The 17,371-nt window shown below is 51.9% G+C and overlaps 1 protein-coding gene across 1 annotated transcript in view; it reads left to right on the top strand.

Annotated features, from left to right (window-relative positions):
* Positions 1–13,332, top strand: part of cdkal1 (CDK5 regulatory subunit associated protein 1-like 1) — a 141,004-nt gene extending 127,672 nt beyond the window's left edge. The window contains exons 13-14 of the mRNA XM_047039871.1: positions 11,458–11,541; positions 12,340–13,332. Coding sequence (XP_046895827.1) covers positions 11,458–11,541; positions 12,340–12,591 — 336 coding nt within the window. The 3' untranslated portion in view covers positions 12,592–13,332. The remainder of the gene's footprint in view (positions 1–11,457; positions 11,542–12,339) is intronic.
* The last annotated feature ends 4,039 nt before the right edge of the window (positions 13,333–17,371 follow it).

Here is a 17,371-nt window from a genome sequence, read left to right as displayed (position 1 = left end):
GCCCCCCCCCCCCCCCCTGCCCCCAACCCTGAGGTGGGAATGGACCTCACCCACAGTAACACAACTATGTCCAACAAGGGTGCCCTCAACACCCCGGTTGTGGGTTTGAATCCCCCCGGGGGCCAGTTACAGTAGAGGCTTAGTAGGTGTTGTTGTTTTAGATAATGGCATCTGCTGCTTCCAGCGCTACCGTCTCCCAGGTGGGTTTGGGTGGAGTGATGACAGGGGGGGGGGGGGGGGAGGGGGGGGGGTCTTGGGTGTGTGACTGTCGCACCATGGAGGTGTGATATCGATAATGATCCAGACTGGGGTGGGGAAACGTTATTCATGGTTGTTCAGTTTCATCCACACATCAGTTGGATGGAGCTTGTCTGCATGCAGAAATGGAGCAAAGCATGACTCCCGAGGTACTGCAGCGTTGCATCAAGGGCCTAATTAGAATCCTCATTTAAGTGCCATTTCCATAATTGCCTGGTTGAAGCAAAGCAGCCCCCATGCCAGATTTGAAATTGAAATTGACCCCTGTCTTGAGTTTCTTCCTTATTTGTCTAAAAAAAAAAACACTGATCCATTTCTGACATTGGGAAATTCCAACTTTGACTGAGCCAAGCATGGCCTGAGGGCAGCTCCTGAAAAGTTGGGAGTGTGAAGAAAAAGAAGAAAAAAAAAGCAAAGGAAAAGAAAGGCTGACTGAAGGAGCGGGGAGGATCAAATGACTAATTGCTACCTATGAATGTCTATGTCCGTAGGCCAGCTCTCTCCCTGGCTCGTCAATAACCAATCAGAAAATGAAAGGGACTTGTCGCCGGGGCGGATTCCTGACCCTCCGGGTTCCAACTGTGCTCAACAGGTCTGAGCCCATTCGGGTAGCTCCTCCCCCTCGGGCCCGTCCTCAGATCAGCCTGCTAGCTAGTTAGCCGTCTCCGCGGGAGCACCGGACACACACTGACCGATTCAGCGCGGTTGGTCGGCTGCTCCACCCAGGACCCGGTCCCCTGCCCCCCCCCCTTCCCCCCACCCCCCTTCATCCCCTCTCAGGACCAGATAAGGCCGGGGCTCGTTTAGCAGAATTACCCACATGCCCCGGGGCGTTTTTTAATATAGGATGTGCACGGGGCAGCGAAATGTCAGTTTCAGATTCGCCAATTATCGGAGGATTACTGGATTAAATTAACCAGTTTAGACGGGGGTCTTGCTGTTGCCGCCCGTAATCTCCTCACCCCAGTCACAGCAGATGACTGGGGCTTTAAAGGAAGGAGGGAAGAAGAGAGAGACGGAGAGAAAGAGTAGTGAGAGAAGAGAAGGGAAAAAAGTGATTATTCCTGCCTGTGAATGGCATCATCTGGTTTGCGGAGATCAGGAAGTTCCCTGAGGAGGGCTGATAGTGGGGCTTTGAAATGAAGAAGGGAGGGGAGCAGGGGAGGCAGCGAGCAGACTGAATGACGGAGAGAATAGCTGTCGCTTTCTTTTCTCTCTCTTCCCTCTCCCTTTCCTCTCCTCGCCAGAGCTGGAAGCTTGTCTTTTATTCCCCAAAGTGTGCTCTGAAGCAGTAAATCCTTTTATCAATATGGTTTCCACTGTGCTGCCCCCATCTCTCTCAGATCACTCTCTGTTTTCCAGCCCCTGTCCCGCTTACCTCTCCTCTCTCCCCCTGTCCTCCACCCTCTCTCCCCTGTCTTACTCTCTCCCCCCTGTCTTAATCTCTCCCCCCTGTCTTACTCTATCTCCCCGTCTTACTCTCTCTCTCCCCCGGTCCTCCTCCCTCTCCCCCTGTTTTACTCTCTCTCCCCTGTCTTACTCTCTCCCCCCTGTCTTACTCTCTCCCCCCTGTCTTAATCTCTCCCCCGTCTTACTCTCTCTCTCCTGTCTTACTCTCTCTCCCCCGGTCCTCCTCCCTCTCCTCCTGTTTTACTCTCTTTGCCCCTGTCCTCCTCCCTCTCTCCCCCTGACCCTGACTGAGTGATTAGGTCAGATGACATATAGGACAAATCAGTTGCCTGGGTTCAGCTCTGCATCCAGGACGTCCTTCCCCTGGCATGCAGCCAGCTCCTCCTCCTCCTCCCTCTCTCTCCTCCCTCTCTCTCCTCCCTCTGTCTCCTCTCTCTCTTTCTCTCTCTCTCTCCCCCCTCTCTCTCCTCCCTCTCTGGACACATGGCAGGGTCTGGGGCTCACAGATCATGGCGAGGTGCGGGCTTTCTCATTACCGCAAAGTTCAAACTACGTATGCCAAGCGATTATTTAGCATGTAGTTGTATTTATTTAGTATTTGAGGGGATTTCAACGTGTTTCAACGTTTTGTGCGTGTGCAGCTTGTGCAGTTTATTAGAAACTTCCCAGTGGCTGTAAGCCTCCAGTTTTAGAGGCTGTTAGAGGCTGGCTTGTCCCCCTGCGGTTGGAGGCCCCTGCTTGTTAACGGACCCCGCCAACCCCACCCTCATCATCTTCTTTGTCCCATTCCTCCTTCTCTTCTTTCTACCCCTCCTTCTCACTCCTCCTCTCCTCCCCTCCTCTTCCTCCAACTACCCCCCCCCCCCCCCCCCGCCCCCCCATGGGCCTCACCCCTGCCAGCCGGCGTTCTCATCGCCCCATTGCACGCTCAGATCACTCATGTAGACGATTGCCGGGGACACGCCGCGGCTTAGCCCGCCATTCTGAGAGGCCTTGCATCCCATAATGCCGCAGGCCCAGACTGTCATGCTCTAGCTGGCCTCTTCCTGACCCTGTCCAGTCCCACGCCTCGTAAACGCTGAGAATGCCGTTATCGTCCGCTCGCTTGAGCTGATTACTAAGCAACCACACGCTTTCTCTGGAGAGAGAAAGAGAGAGAGGCAATGGTGTCATCTCTCCTCATTCAGTAGTGATATTTGTCCCAGAGCCTGGAACTTTCCAGGGATGGGGATGGGGTGGACCAATGAAAATCCCCACTCCCCCCCAGGCAGAGAGGAGCTTGGTTCGATTCAAACACAGTCCACGGAGCTACGGGCTCTTAGTCTGTCAGTCGGCCCTCTCTCACGGAGAGGACCACCAGGGCTGAAGCTTCCCAGTCGGCGCTATCTCCAGACGGGGAGGCAGAAGAGGCCATGCCCCTACCCCCAGTGTGTGCGCCTGTGACTGCATACGCATACAGTCCGCGCGTGTGGATTGGAGTTAATGGCTCCCCTCGTTAGTTAACGACTGCCCAGTGTACGTTGAGATCACACCGGCGGCCAGAGAGGGTCCTGGGCACATCCATCAACACTAATGAAAGCCACGTCCTGCCCGGTGCAGCTACCATGGCCTCCGTCACTCAACCATATGCCACCCCCGGACCTGGCATCTGGTTCGAGGACACACACACACGCACACACATCGTAGCGTAACACAGAACATACACGCACTATCCCAATTAGGCAACGACTCACCCAGACACCCATACACGTTGTTACTCAACACACACAAACACACACACACACACACAGAGGCTTGGCCGAGCTGGTCTGGACAGGCAGTCCTCATTTTCATGCTGTCGGGGCCCTGACGCTCTGTGTTCAAACAGGAGATATGGAATTAATTTATGCAAAGTCAGTCGAACAAATCCCGGGGAAGACAGAGCAGAGCCGGATGAATATTCAAATGACGTGAACCCATTTAGGATGGGCCATTTGCATGTGTGTATTACCCCTCAATCATAACAAGCTTACTAAACCAACAATCTGCCGGCTCCACGCCGCGCCCCGCCCAATCATATACACACACTTTCTCTTCCCTTTCTTACTTTCTATCTATCTATCCCACTCCCTCACTACACTCACATACACACAAAAGGCCTTTCTTAGACAACTGCAGTGTGGGGCCCACAGATGGGTTATGAGAACTGGGCTGGCTTAGTCTGTACAAGGCAGGACCAGGGCAGGCCCAGGCCAGAACCAGACCAGGACCAGTAGATCTGAGGACAGTAGAAGGTGTGGACTAACGCCTTTATCAGGCTGGACGTCACAGATTATTGTATGTTTTTGCATGTTGTAGGCGATAATAGACAACATTGTTGTTGTTGTTTACATCTGACACATATTTTGAATGAACACATCCAATTAACTGATGTGCAGATTATGAGATGGTGTGCAGATTATGAGACGGTGTCACATAGAACATTGTTTGTCCTGCTGTGAGGTCAACTGGGATCTAATCTGTCTTTCCAGTCAATCTGGAGCAGAGCTAGGCCGTAATCTGGAGTTCTGGCTAGCATGGAGCAGAACTGGGCACTAATCTGACTTTGTGGTCGAGATCTCCAGATGATAATTTCTGGATGGATGACTGGTCGGTTGCCTGTGGTGATCAGCAATCCCAAGGTGACCTCCTGGAGAGAACACACACTCTGGAGCACCGAGGAGTCTCCCAGCAGGCTGCCACTACATCTGCTGATTGACTGGGGGGCTGCTCGGGGGGGACGCACAAAAACACACAGATTAAGTTACAGTACAGCTCTGTGTTCTGGGTCATGGGGCATTTTGAATCGACTATAATCAGGCCTACTAGACTGTACTGTGTGTGTGTTAAGGGGGAGGGGGGGTTAGGATATTGTTCTAGTTTCCTCAGCCTGTGTCAGGGTTGCAGTCATTCTGGTGACTGAGCGTTCTGACACGCTCTCTCCCAGCGCTGGAGTGATGATGTTCTCTGAGCGAGGGAGTATGGGAGGGAGGCAGGGAGTCTGGGAGGGAGGGAGGGAGGGAGGGAGGATAGAGAGATGAGAGAGCGAAGCTGGACTAGAGATGAATGACTCGTTGGCGGGCCAATGAAGAGGGCCGTCCCTCCAGGAACACGGGAACTCTCTGCCCGGCGAGACTCTGGAGTGTGATTAAGTTCCCTGCTGGAGGAGAGAAGAGGGAGGATGAGGGGGGAGAGGGAAAAGACCAGGGGGGGGGGGGTGAAGGAGGGAGGAGGAGGGGCAAAGAGAGACGGGCAGAGAGAGAGAAGGGGCGTGGTGGCGGAGGGGCACATTCATCCGTTTCCCGAGTAACAGACATACAGGCCTCACCTCCACAGTCAGACAGCCAGTCCCTCCAGCCAGACAGACAGACAGTCAGTCCCTCCAGCCAGACAGCCAGCCAGTCAGTCCCTCCAGCCAGACAGACAGCCAGTCAGTCCCTCCAGCCAGACAGACAGACAGTCAGTCCCTCCAGCCAGACAGCCAGCCAGTCAGTCCCTCCAGCCAGACAGCCAGCCAGTCAGTCCCTCCAGCCAGACAGACAGCCAGTCAGTCCCTCCAGCCAGACAGCCAGTCAGTCCCTACAGCCAGCCAGTCCGTTCAGCCAGACAGCCAGCCAGTCCCTCCAGCCAGCCAGACAGTCAGTCAGCCAGCCAGTCCCTCCAGCCAGCCAGCCAGCCAGTCCCTCCAGCCAGCCAGTCAGTCCCTCCAGCCAGCCAGCCTATTTTGATTGCAGCCATATTCCCAGTGATGGATGCTAATGCGGATGCTAATGAGGTGACAAGGGGGCAGGCGAGTCACCTCTCGAGAGCCGGGCTGATTCACCAGCAGGAAGGAAGATCAATCACAGCTGTTCAAGTGGTAATATTCCATTTAAAAACTAGATTGAACCTGCCCCTTAGCAGCAAGCCAGTGTGGGCTTTTCTGACGAGGCAACTGTTGACTTTTCTCAAATTCAAGTGAGTCCCCCTTAGATGATTCAAAGGGCTGTCATAAGTTTATAAAGTGTATTATAGCATATTTGTGTATTATACTCACGTAAAGTGCATAAAAACTAGACCAGTTGTTTATGAACCAAACCAGATGTATGTCATCTAAACCCGATGTAGATAAACCAGACCAGATGTACATGTACCAGACCAGTTTAACAGTATATCAACCAGACCAGATGTAGGTAAACCAGACCAGATGTAGGTGAACCAGACCAGCTATACAGTATATATAAGACAGGCCAGATGTAGATGAACCAGACCAACAGCCAAACTGTGATGCTACCCACAAGGTTTCCAGCCAATCAGCAAAGCCCAGCTCTGATTGATGAACTAATCACATGTCCTGGGTCTCATCTTCTATTCACCCACATGTTCTCCCTCCCTCCCTCTCTTTCTCCCTGTCTCTCTCCCTCTCTCTCTCTCTCTCTCTCTCCCTCTCTCTTTCTCTCCATCCCTATCTCTCTCTCTCTCTCTCTCTCACACACACACACAAATACACACAAACATGCACACTTCCTAACAAGCACCTCATACTGTGCACACACTCAGCATAAATCACTTGAGCGTCCTCTACCTGATTGCAGCTGGCTGGTCTGCAGGGCAGAACAGCTGTCAGAATCCCTCTGCAGTGTGGACAGTATGCAGTGGGAGAGAGACAGGGAAATGCTGGTGGTACACAGGAATACACATGCACAGACCTGACACCAATACCACAGCACAGAACTTTCCGGAAATGGGTTCTCTCCTCTATGTCTATGTGTTTGAGTAGTCTCCTTAAAGGTTCTCCTTACAGGGTGAACTGTGTGTGTATAGGTCTGTGTGTATATGGCTGTGTGTATAGGTCTGTGTGTATAGGTCTGTTGCTGTGTGTGTGTGACTGATGTTTTGGGGGCGTCCGCTCTGGCATTGTTTTCTGTCATATCCAGGGTGATGTAATTGTGTGCAGCAGCTGTAGCAATACAAAGAGCCCATGGGCCTGTGTGTGTGTGTGTGTGTGTGTGTGTGTGTGTGTGTGTGTGTGTGTGTGTGTGTGTGTGTGCTGTAGGCTGACGGATGCTGGATCTGTCTTCTCCCTGACAAACAGGATTAGTCTTCCTCATGACTGAGTACTGTGTCATTTGTGTCATCTCACTGAAATTGATGAAGCAATGAAATTAATGTGTGTGGCGGGGGTGAAGTTTATACACGTTTGGCTTTCAGTCTTTGTGTGCGCGTATACGTGTGTGTGTATTTAATGTATCCGTGTGTGTTAGGGGTGTGTGTGTACATGTGTAAGTGTGTGTGGGAATCGGTGTGTGTGTGTGGGGGGGGGTGTACGTGTGTGTCTTGGGTGTGTGCTGGGGGTGTGTGTGTGTATGCGGGTGTGAGTGACTGTCAGGAAGCACTATGACCTACAGCACAACCGCCCGACAAAGATTGAAATGGAAGAATCTCATCCGTTTATATAACATGATTCATAGTTGGATTTGTCTTCTCTCGACGCAGCATCACTTCACTTCCAAAGTTCTCTAAACACACACGACTGTAAATGATGTTTGAGTGCGGTTTGGAGAGCACCGCTAGCTTTCCACCGTGTCCCAGTGATTTTCCGTGAATCGGATCAGAGAGATGAGTCGTAATGGACACAGCTGTATGCTGAGCAGGAGAGACAGAGAGAGAAATGGAGAGAGAAAGAGAGAGAGAGAGAGAGAGAGAGAGAGAGAGAGAGAGAGAGAGAGAGAGAGAGAGAGAGAGAGAAAGAGAGAAAGAGAGGGAGAGAGAGAAAGAGAGAGGGGGGGGGGAATAAGAGAACGGGTGTGGGGGAGGGAGAGGGGGGGGAGTTAGACATCATGACTGATAATAGACAGGGATTGCATCGGCCAATACAGGAGCAGCCCGTGATGCTGACTAGTAATTGCTGAGGGTGGGGGGGGGTGGGGGGCTCTGGGATTGGGCGGGGGACCACATTTGGACACGATGCAGGTGCACAACACACTGTTCACATGTAATTTTTGCCCCCATGAGCCCCCTATCCAGCATAGCAGAGAGAGAGAGAAAGAGAGAGAGAGGTGGGGGGGGAGAGAGAGAGAGAGGGGGGGGGGGGGGACATAAAAAGCCAAGAAAGCATTAGTGATTTGGCAGGGCCTCAAGCTGCACACTTACAGACACACACACACATGTACACACGCACATACACACACATAGGCAGGCCTGCCAAGCATCTATTCATGGGGGACTGGGGTAATTGTTATTCAGCTGTCCTTAATGAGATGCGGCTGGGCAGGAGTGGGAAACTAGGCCACTCCCCCTGCTTTTGTTATGCTAATTAGGCACCATTAGAGAGGCCTCCGCCATGTTCCTGAACTCATAAACTCACACACCCCTCCTGCTCACTGCACACACACACACACCTATAAACACACACCCCCCCCTGCTCTCTGTCCAGTGCTGAGCAGTGTTGACGGGTGAAGAGAGAGGAGTGTCTCCTTGCCACACGTTTGGCGTGCCAGTTCGGGCCTGACACCTTGGGACGCCTCGTTACACTCGCTCTGGTGGGACGCTCAAATGGGAGTTCTGTCCTGATGCATTCTGGGAGTGCCCCATGGCGTCTGCTGCAGAGGATGTTAGTCCACGGCAGGGGCAATGCAGTACCATGCACGGATACTGTGTGTGTGTGTGTGTGTGAGATCTATAGGCCTTGCAAGAATCAGATCCTTATTACCATACAGACGACACGGCAGAGGATGCTGTTCATCATGTGGATTAATTATCAATTAAACACTTTATCCCAAAGATCTACTCCATATCACTTTTGTCTTCCCCTAACATATGATGGAAGGTTCTTGAGCTTTGCTGACAGAGTGTGTAAACACACACACCGTCACACACGCACACATGGTCGGTCTCGGAGGAGTTCTGTGTCTGTGTCTGCTGCTGATAAGACTGTCATTTCCCCACAAACACACGCACACACACACACACAGAGGGAAGCAGATTTCTTTCATCACACATGTAAACCATGTCTGTGTAAGTCGTCAGTCCTCTGCTGTACTTGGTGTTTCCAAGCGCCGCTGAAGATTACCACCAGTGTTTGTCCTGAGCCCACAGAACCATCCTGGTCCCCATTGATTACAATCCAACAAGCTTTCGATATGTTTTTCTTCCTGGAGGCGCGAGCTCCCCACGGCATCCCAATCCCTCCCCACAATTAGATTAGCACGCTATCGCGGCGCATCGTCCATACCTTAATCCTGCGTCATTATTCCTCATCTGATTGTTTACCTGCTAATCCAGCAACCTGGATTAGAGTCAATTAAGAAGGAAGAGGTTTCCTCTGATCGCAGGCCAGAGCGGGGGAAAGAGAATATCTCCAGCTCCACGCCAGCAACCATCACACTGTAAGGAACATGTGGGAGGACTGTAACTAAAAGCACGTTAGTTTGTCAGAGAGTAGGGGCCTTTTGTTTCTTGTGGCTTTTTGTCTGTGTCTCTCTCTCTCTCTCTCTGTCTCTCTCTCTTTCTCTGTCTCTCTCTCTCTCTCGTTCTCTCTGTCTGTCTCTCTCTCTCTCTCTCTCTCTCTCTCTCTCTCTCTCTCTCTGCCGTGGGCATTTCTCCTCTTCATCCTTTCCCCTTCCCTTCGGTCCTCCTTCTAGTTTTCCTCATCAGTTTTGTTTTTGGAGGATGAGTGTGGGGCTTTGTTGAGCTTCCTGTTAGTTCTTTGTTGTGGAGGTGTGCGTGTATAGTACGTGTGCAAGTCAGTGTGTATGTGTGTGTGCGGGCACGTTTTAGTATGTGTGTACGTCTCTCTTTCTCTCTCACTTTCTCAGCACACGTTTAGTATGGGGAGCGAGCACTGGAATTTGCGTGTCAAATAGAAACTTTCCCTGCGCGTTGTTTTTTGCGTGCGTACGTCTAATCTCGATCAAAGCTTTAATCAGGTTGTGGGCACACAAGCATGGAGACTGATCCCCCCCTCGTGAATCAGCCCACGCTACTCTCCTCTTCAGCAGGGGGCTCCAGTCCTGCACCTCTGGGCTTCCCACTGCTCCATGGGGCCTGCTCGCATCCCTTTAACTCAGGTTAGAAGATGATGTCTGGCCCACATCTCCCAAGAAGGTGCATCCCTGGACTGAACTATAGTCCTGCTCTGTCCTATAGTCCTGCTCTGTCCTAGAGTCCTGCTCTGTCCTATAGTCCTGCTCTGTCCTAGAGTCCTGCTCTGTCCTAGAGTCCTGCTCTGTCCTAGAGTCCTGCTCTGTCCTAAAGTCCTGCTCTGTCCTAGAGTCCTGCTCTGTCCTAGAGTCCTGCTCTGTCCGAGAGTCCTGCTCTGTCCCAGAGTCCTGCTCTGTCCTATAGTCCTGCTCTGTCCTAGAGTCCTGCTCTGTCCTAGAGTCCTGCTCTGTCCTAGAGTCCTGCTCTGTCCCAGAGTCCTGCTCTGTCCTAGAGTCCTGCTCTGTCCTAGAGTCCTGCTCTGTCCTAAAGTCCTGCTCTGTCCTGTTCTGTACAGGCATTGTGGGACGGCCAACAAGAGACGACGGGTAGGTTTTAATAAGCCCTGGAACCAAGGGGGGGGGGGGGGGGGGGGGGGGGGGTATTGGTGTGTCAAAGAGAAAGTGTGTGTGTGTGGTTGTGTGTTTCTGCTATCAAGGCTCCTCCACTTCTCTTCTCGTTCAAGTTGCCTTTTCATCTGCCTCTCGCCATCAGGCCCTGACGGTGTGTGTGTGTGTGTGTGTGTGAACAACAAGAGGCTCTTTCTGTGCCAGGCCAGGCTGAGTAGCACATTTAGGGTTGTCATCTCAAAAGGCCAGCTGCTCCCCTTCTTCCCCAAATAAAGTGAAAGCAATTTGGATATCGTATGGTATTGTCCTATTCACTCTCTCTCTCTCTCCCTTTATCTCACTCTCAGTCTCCGTCTCTCAGTCTCCGTCTTTGAAGACTAACATATGGGTGCTCTTGTAGACAATGAACATGCACATTTGAAGTCTGGGTCTCAATTTGACTAGGTGTGTGTGTGTGTGTGTGTGTGTGCCTCATACGTGTCTGCTGTGGATCTTGTCAAGCCATGTTGTTTATGTGGTGAATGTCATATATATGTCATTTGGCAACCAAGACTCTAACAGCAACTCTGTGTGTCCAAGCAAAGTCTGGACTGGACTAGACTGGACTGGACCAGTCCAGACCAGGAACTGCTACTACTGTCCATTTCCTCAGAGATGATATGAAGCATGAGACACACAACCAGAGCAGTGCCTTGTTCCTTATTTCATTAAGCAAGCCATCCGGGTGCCGCTAAAGGAAAACTCAAACACATTCCAATAGTGTCTGTGTGTCTGACATGAGATCCCAGTGAACATGAACATACCACAGAAGCTGTAGTCCTCACTGAGGGGAGGAGGACCATGGCTCCTCTCAGGGGAAGGATGCAGGCAGACATGTTTGAGTGAGGCTGCTATTGTGAATCGTACCTTGGAACAAGCAAGCACAATGGTCGATTTCGACTCTTATCTATCCTAGAGAGAGGAAGTTGAAGCACACCAAGGTGAGATTGGGGCTCCATCTGTGAATGTGTTTACCGCGCGCGTGTGTGTGTGTGTGTGTGCGCCCGCCCGCGCACTCATGCGAGAGTGCGTGTGTTTGTTCAGGGTTTTAAACAGAAGGTCATTGTTGGCCGGTTAATAACCAACTAAGCGTGTCATTTAGATGTTGTCACTGCAAATAGTCTCACTCTCTTCACCTGTTTTCTGTTGTTCTCTCTCTCTCTCTCTCTCTCTCTCTATTTTTCTCTCTTTCTCACTCTCTCAGGTTGGGAAGAGGCAGTATGTTCTTGTGACTGAGGAGTCCTTTGATGCACAGTACTATGTGGCTCACAACAAGTTCTATGAACAGGTAAGACACAGCCCGTGGTTTGTCTATGAACATAGTTATGACTGTATGTGGTGACTCAGTACCACTGATGGGGGGGGGGGGCATCGACAGGAGGCTTCCCCAGGTTAGGGCTCTCTAGGGTGGGTTAGCTGTTAATCAGCCACCCTGATGCCCTCTGGTACTGTAGGCTGCAACAGCATGTGTCTTACAAACTCTTTAATGTGAAAACACTGGGTCCGACTCCAGCCCTGGGCCATAGTACAACGAGAGAGGGAGGGAGGGAGGGAGGGAGAGGGAGGAAGGAAGAGAGAAGATTCCTGTCTTCTCTGCACATGGCTTCAAAGAATCCCCCCCCCCCCAAAAAAAAAGAAACTCTCCCAAAAAACTTTCAAACATCTTCAAATAAATCAATGTACTCCTACGTTTAACGACTATCAAGAACATGTTTGAAGTTCTGCTATTAAAGAAAGTTAAGTGGAAAGGGGAAGTAACTGGTGGTACCCCCCCCCTTCCCCCATTCTGGCTGTCTTGGGGCTATGAACGCCGTTACAAGCGTCAATCAGTTACCTGCACACCAGGTACATGTTAAGATGGATTTGAACCAAGCCCCCCCCAACCCACACACCCACCCACCCCCAACCCTCCCCTTCCTCCCTCAGCCATCCCACCCCCAGGGGAACTCCTGGCTTCTGTTCTGGATGTCAGCTGTTGTTCAGGAAGGTGGGGTTGTCTCTTCTTACAATAGAGAACTGACATTGTGTCAGACCTGTGAGGTTTGCTTTAATCCTGGTGTGTGTGTGTGTGTGTGTGTGTGTGCAGGTGCTGGTTCCCAAGAGGTCCGAGTTCAAGGGGAAGATGATCGAGGTGGACATCTACGAAGCAGGGAAGCACTTCCTGAAAGGCCGGCCAGTGGACCAATCAGAGGTCTTCACCCCCTCCATCTCGCCGCCCTTGGAGAAGGGACAGGTGTCTGGACTCACTCAGGTCAGCGGGCTCTGGGGCACACACACACACACGCACACACACACACACACACGTGCGGAAAAAGGTGTGCCCTCCACAGGTTGCTAGTTAAATTTGCTCTATTGATTATGCATCGTACTCCTAACCATGTGCCAGGTGCTTGCATTGTCTGGTCTTAAGAATTTCAGTGCCCAGTCTAACCTTGTGTTGTACTGTGTACCTGACAAATAAAAGACTTGAGACTTAACCCAGATGTGTTCCCAAGCACTCTAGGATCAGACCCAGCTTCTATCTTCCTTATAAATGTGGTTCATTTCTTTTGAAGCTCTTCACAAACCAAAAGTTGATACATAAATCTGTTGTTATTTGTAAGTGTCTTGGGTGTACGAGTCATTCAGAAAGGCTGCCTTGCTCTCCTGGTTTACCACTGCAGAGTGACGAGACGGGAACAAGTCAAGGTCGCAACCACACGCAGTCCCCGTTGTTACCTACTGTAGCCATGGCAACTAAATTTTATCCGAACGCTGTTACAATGTTTTGTTCTGCTGGGATTAGTGTACAATAGAATAGACCGTGTGCGTGTGTGTGTGTGGATGTGTTTGCAGTACATGCGTGTGTGTTGGATTAAATGTTGATGAGGTGTTCCAGAGAAAGATTGTCTGTGTGTGTGTCTGTCTGTGCACGAGTGTGAATAGTAGCAAGACGTCTCGGAACTAACTGAAACGAAGAGTGCAGTCCACATGGTTGGTTTGGAGGCAGCAGGTGTGTGTAGTGCCTGTTCCCCCGGGAGGTTTCATCGCCCCCTCCCCTCGCCCACACGCTCTCTCTCATCATCGTCTGCTGTCCCTGGCTTCACCCTGCTCTCCTCGTCTCCACACCTCCATTCTATCGCCCTCTCTCTCCTGTCCTCTCTCCTCCGGTCGCCATCCCCTCTTCCTTTCTCTCCTCCTCTCTCCTGTCCTCTCTCCTCCGGTCGCCATCCCCTCTTCCTTTCTCTCCTCCTCTCTCCTGTCCTCTCTCCTCCGGTCGCCATCCCCTCTTCCTTTCTCTCCTCCTCTCTCCTGTCCTCTCTCCTCCGGTCGCCATCCCCTCTTCCTTTCTCTCCTCCTCTCTCCTGTCCTCTCTCCTCCGGTCGCCATCCCCTCTTCCTTTCTCTCCTCCTCTCTCCTGTCCTCTCTCCTCCGGTCGCCATCCCCTCTTGCTTTCTCTCCTCCTCTCTTCTGTCCTCTCTCCTCCGGTCGCCATCCCCTCTACCTTTCTCTCCTCCTCTCTCCTGTCCTCTCTCCTCCGGTCGCCATCCCCTCTTCCTTTCTCTCCTCCTCTCTCCTGTCCTCTCTTCTCTGGTCGCCATCCCCTCTTCCTTTCTCTCCTCCTCTCTCCTGTCCTCTCTCCTCCGGTCGCCATCCCCTCTTCCTTTCTCTCCTCCTCTCTCCTGTCCTCTCTCCTCCGGTCGCCATCCCCTCTTCCTTTCTCTCCTCCTCTCTTCTGTCCGTCCCCCCGCTTCCACCCTCCTCTCCTCTGTCACTCTCTCACGTCACATGGCCGCTGGAATAATGAACCCGAGAGAGTGACTCCTTTCTAATTGGTTAACTACTGGAGCCCTGGGTGTGGAAGCCAAGGGATGGATGATAGCGGATGGTAGTTAGAGGGTCATTTACAGCCCATTACCCCTCCTTCTCCCTCCATAAACCAGAAGAGATGACACCACCCCCCACCCCACCCCTCCACCACCCCCCGCCCACCCTACCCCTCCTCGCTGAACACATGGAGTTATTAAGGGAGAGTGGAGGTCAAAGCGCGACGCGATGGACCATTTTTTATTCTTTGGTTTTCCTGCGTTGCGTTTGAACTCATCTCCTAGCCGACGGTCTCGCAGACAGTCAGCATCTCGGGGGTGCGCAGGGGAGCCGGTGTCGGTTGCCAGGTGCTGAAGGGGAGGATGCCTGCCTGCTCTGACTCCCTGAAGCTGCTCCCTCCCCCCACAGGAAGGAGTGTCACTGGGAAAGTTTAAAGACATGATGTCATCGGGCTGGTCAGGGCTGGTCAACTCAATGCTGGCCGGTTGCCAGACTCTGTTTCTGTCTCTCACCTCTCTCTCTCTCTCCCTCTCCCTCTGTATCTATCTCTCTCTCTCTCTGTCTCTCTCTCTTTATGTTGTGCCAGAGTCAGGCTGTAACAACTGATGGAGTGTGAAATTAAAATGTGTAGCCCATTCCCCAGCATGGCTGGGTGTCCTTCACTGCAGTAGGAATGTGGAGAAGGTGCGCCGGTGAAAAAGAACTCTGAGCCCCAGATTAACATATGGACGAGAAATAGTGACAGTTTAGCCAGCCGTATCATTTCCAAATTGCTCATTTCGTCCAAGACCCTCATGTGCAGACATGCACACTCTTTTTGTGTGTGTGTGTGTGTGTGTGTGTGTGTGTGTGTGTGTGTGTAATGGGAAAAGGTGACACACACACACACCTCATCCACTACAAGAGAGGAGAGTGTGAACAGACAGTGAAAATCTGTCTGATTGCATCTCGCAGTAAACACATTAATACTGCTTTACTCTCTCACGTAAGGCATTCACAAGCACCGGCCTTGCACACCACCACTACTGGGTGTGTAAAGCTGTTCCTCTCGCGAGCAGTACACGCACGCACGCACACCAGAGTCCTCCTCGTCCTCTCCATGTGCATCTTCAGCTGCTTGTGAGACTGACAGCTCACCGCACTCCCAGCTTCTCTCTGCCATTACCTTGTCCTACAGACCTCCATTAGCATACACTCTGTCACCATGATGACACTAACCCGCCTCCATCGTGTGCATTCCAATGCATGCAAGCCTTAACGGTGCCCCCCCCCCCCCCACACACACACACACACACACAGAGGAAGTTTTAATGGCACACATAATTAAACCTGCGTAGCTCTACTCCCACACAATCATTCCTCTTCTCATCATCTTCGTCTTGTTGTTTTTTTTTCTCTCTTCCTCTTATTCATTTCTTGTTGTTTGTGTGAGCCGTTTCCTGGGTGCGCGACTCACACACTTGCAGACACGTGCGTACACGCACCTGCTCGCATACAAACGCATGTAAACACACGCGCTTTCAAGCTTGGAAACACACACACACACACAGAGACACACAGAGGCCACACAGAGGCCTCTGAACACAAGAGGGCTTCAAGGTCTCCCATCACCACAGCAGAGCCCAGTCGAAATGATTACAAATCCAGTAATAAACACAATCTTATACAAATAATAAAGGAGAACTCTTCAAAAGAAGACTTTTGTTATTCACATCCTTTTGTCAGCTGCTCTGGAATATTCTGTATGAGGAGAACCAGCACAAGGTTGCGGCTGACGAGAGCCCAGCAGTGTGTCTTCAGGTTTACAGTCCATTTGCCACGCTTTCAACCAGCACTTACCAACATGAAACACTGGATCAAGACGTGTTTTGTTTCTGTTCTCCATGAAAGAGCCCGAGGGGGGCTGGTGCTCTTTTTAGGCGTTATGACATTAGTCGCTATCTCCCTTTCTCTCTCTCCGCTCCCCCCTCTCCCCTTCTACACTCTCTCTTCTCCTGTTTCTCTCTGCCCCATCTCCGCTCGCCCGTTCGCTCAGTCTCTCCCCGCACCCTCGCCCTGTCTCTCTCTCTCGCCCCCTATCTCTCTCTCTCTCGCCCTCTCTCTCCCCCCCTCTCTCTGGCCCCTCTCCCGGTCCCCCCTCCCCACCTTGATAGAAAGTGCTCTCTCCATTGTGAGTCAACAGAAGGACTGATTACAGCGTCTGCCAGGAGACACGGCCCCTGTGCAAGGGAAGAAAGAGGCCTGCTCTCCTCCCTCCCTCCTCCCCTCCATCCCTTTCTCCCTCCCTCCCTTTCTCCCTCGGCCATCCTTGCCTGGAGAGCAGCACCAGATAATCAGCTCTATTCACCCTGTAGCCTCAGAAGGAGCCTTTGCAGAGAGGTACAGAGAGAGAGAGAAACAACATGCGTTATCCAGCGGATGACAAATGAAAGAAACGAATTCCGAATATGGAAGCTGCTTCAAATTGGCGCGCCCCGCTTCTTTCTTGCTCTCCATCTCTGTTTCTTCCTCTCCCTCTGTCTGTCTCCCGCTCTTACGCTCTCATCCTTTTTGCTATTTTCCTCCTCGCTCCCCCCTCCCACCATTCTGTTTGCCCCTCTTTTTTTCTCACCTTGTCTCCCCCTCCTCTCGTTCGCCTCTTCTCTCCCATCGGCCCTTCCTTCCCTCTCCTTCCTTCCCTCCGTCGCTCTCCTCCTCCCATTCCTCCCCTGCTCAGTTTCTCTTGGCTCTCCCTCCCCATATCTCTGTTCACGGGTGACCTGGAGGCCCCGGACGATAAACCCTGGAGCCGGCGTGGCCCCAGACCCTGAACGGCGGCGGCAGCTGCACACACAACAACACGCCTGCATTATGTATGACAAGCAACACGCCAGGCCGAGGAATCCAAACGCCATTAAAAAGCGTCCAGTGGCGCCCCTCCCACGGCAGGCTGGAGCGTGATGCGTTTGTTTTTGGCACTGATGATGCTTCAATAATTCATGGGCAGCCCTCCCCCCCCCCCCCCCCCCCCCCCCCTCCCTTTGACCCCCGCCCCTTGAGAACGAACACCTAGAAATGATGGATTAAAAAATGGCGCTTACTCGTTTCACAACAGTGGAATTGTTGCCAGCCTTTTGCATCATCCACACACACACACACACACACACACCTAAAAACACTTAACACATTAACAGTTAAATGCAAACACACGTTTAAAACGAATGTGAGTCTGGACGTCACACACACACACTCTCCTCTCCTTCTCCCTCCTCTGAGAGGTAGGACAATATTTATCTGTATACAGTAGATTTAATCTGCTGTGGAAGATGTTT

Source organism: Hypomesus transpacificus, chromosome 2, assembly GCF_021917145.1.
Source record: "Hypomesus transpacificus isolate Combined female chromosome 2, fHypTra1, whole genome shotgun sequence".
In the NCBI taxonomy this organism is placed as follows: Eukaryota; Metazoa; Chordata; class Actinopteri; order Osmeriformes; family Osmeridae; genus Hypomesus; species Hypomesus transpacificus.
Note: the sequence above shows the minus strand (reverse complement) of the source record. Positions and strands in the feature narration are given on the sequence as shown.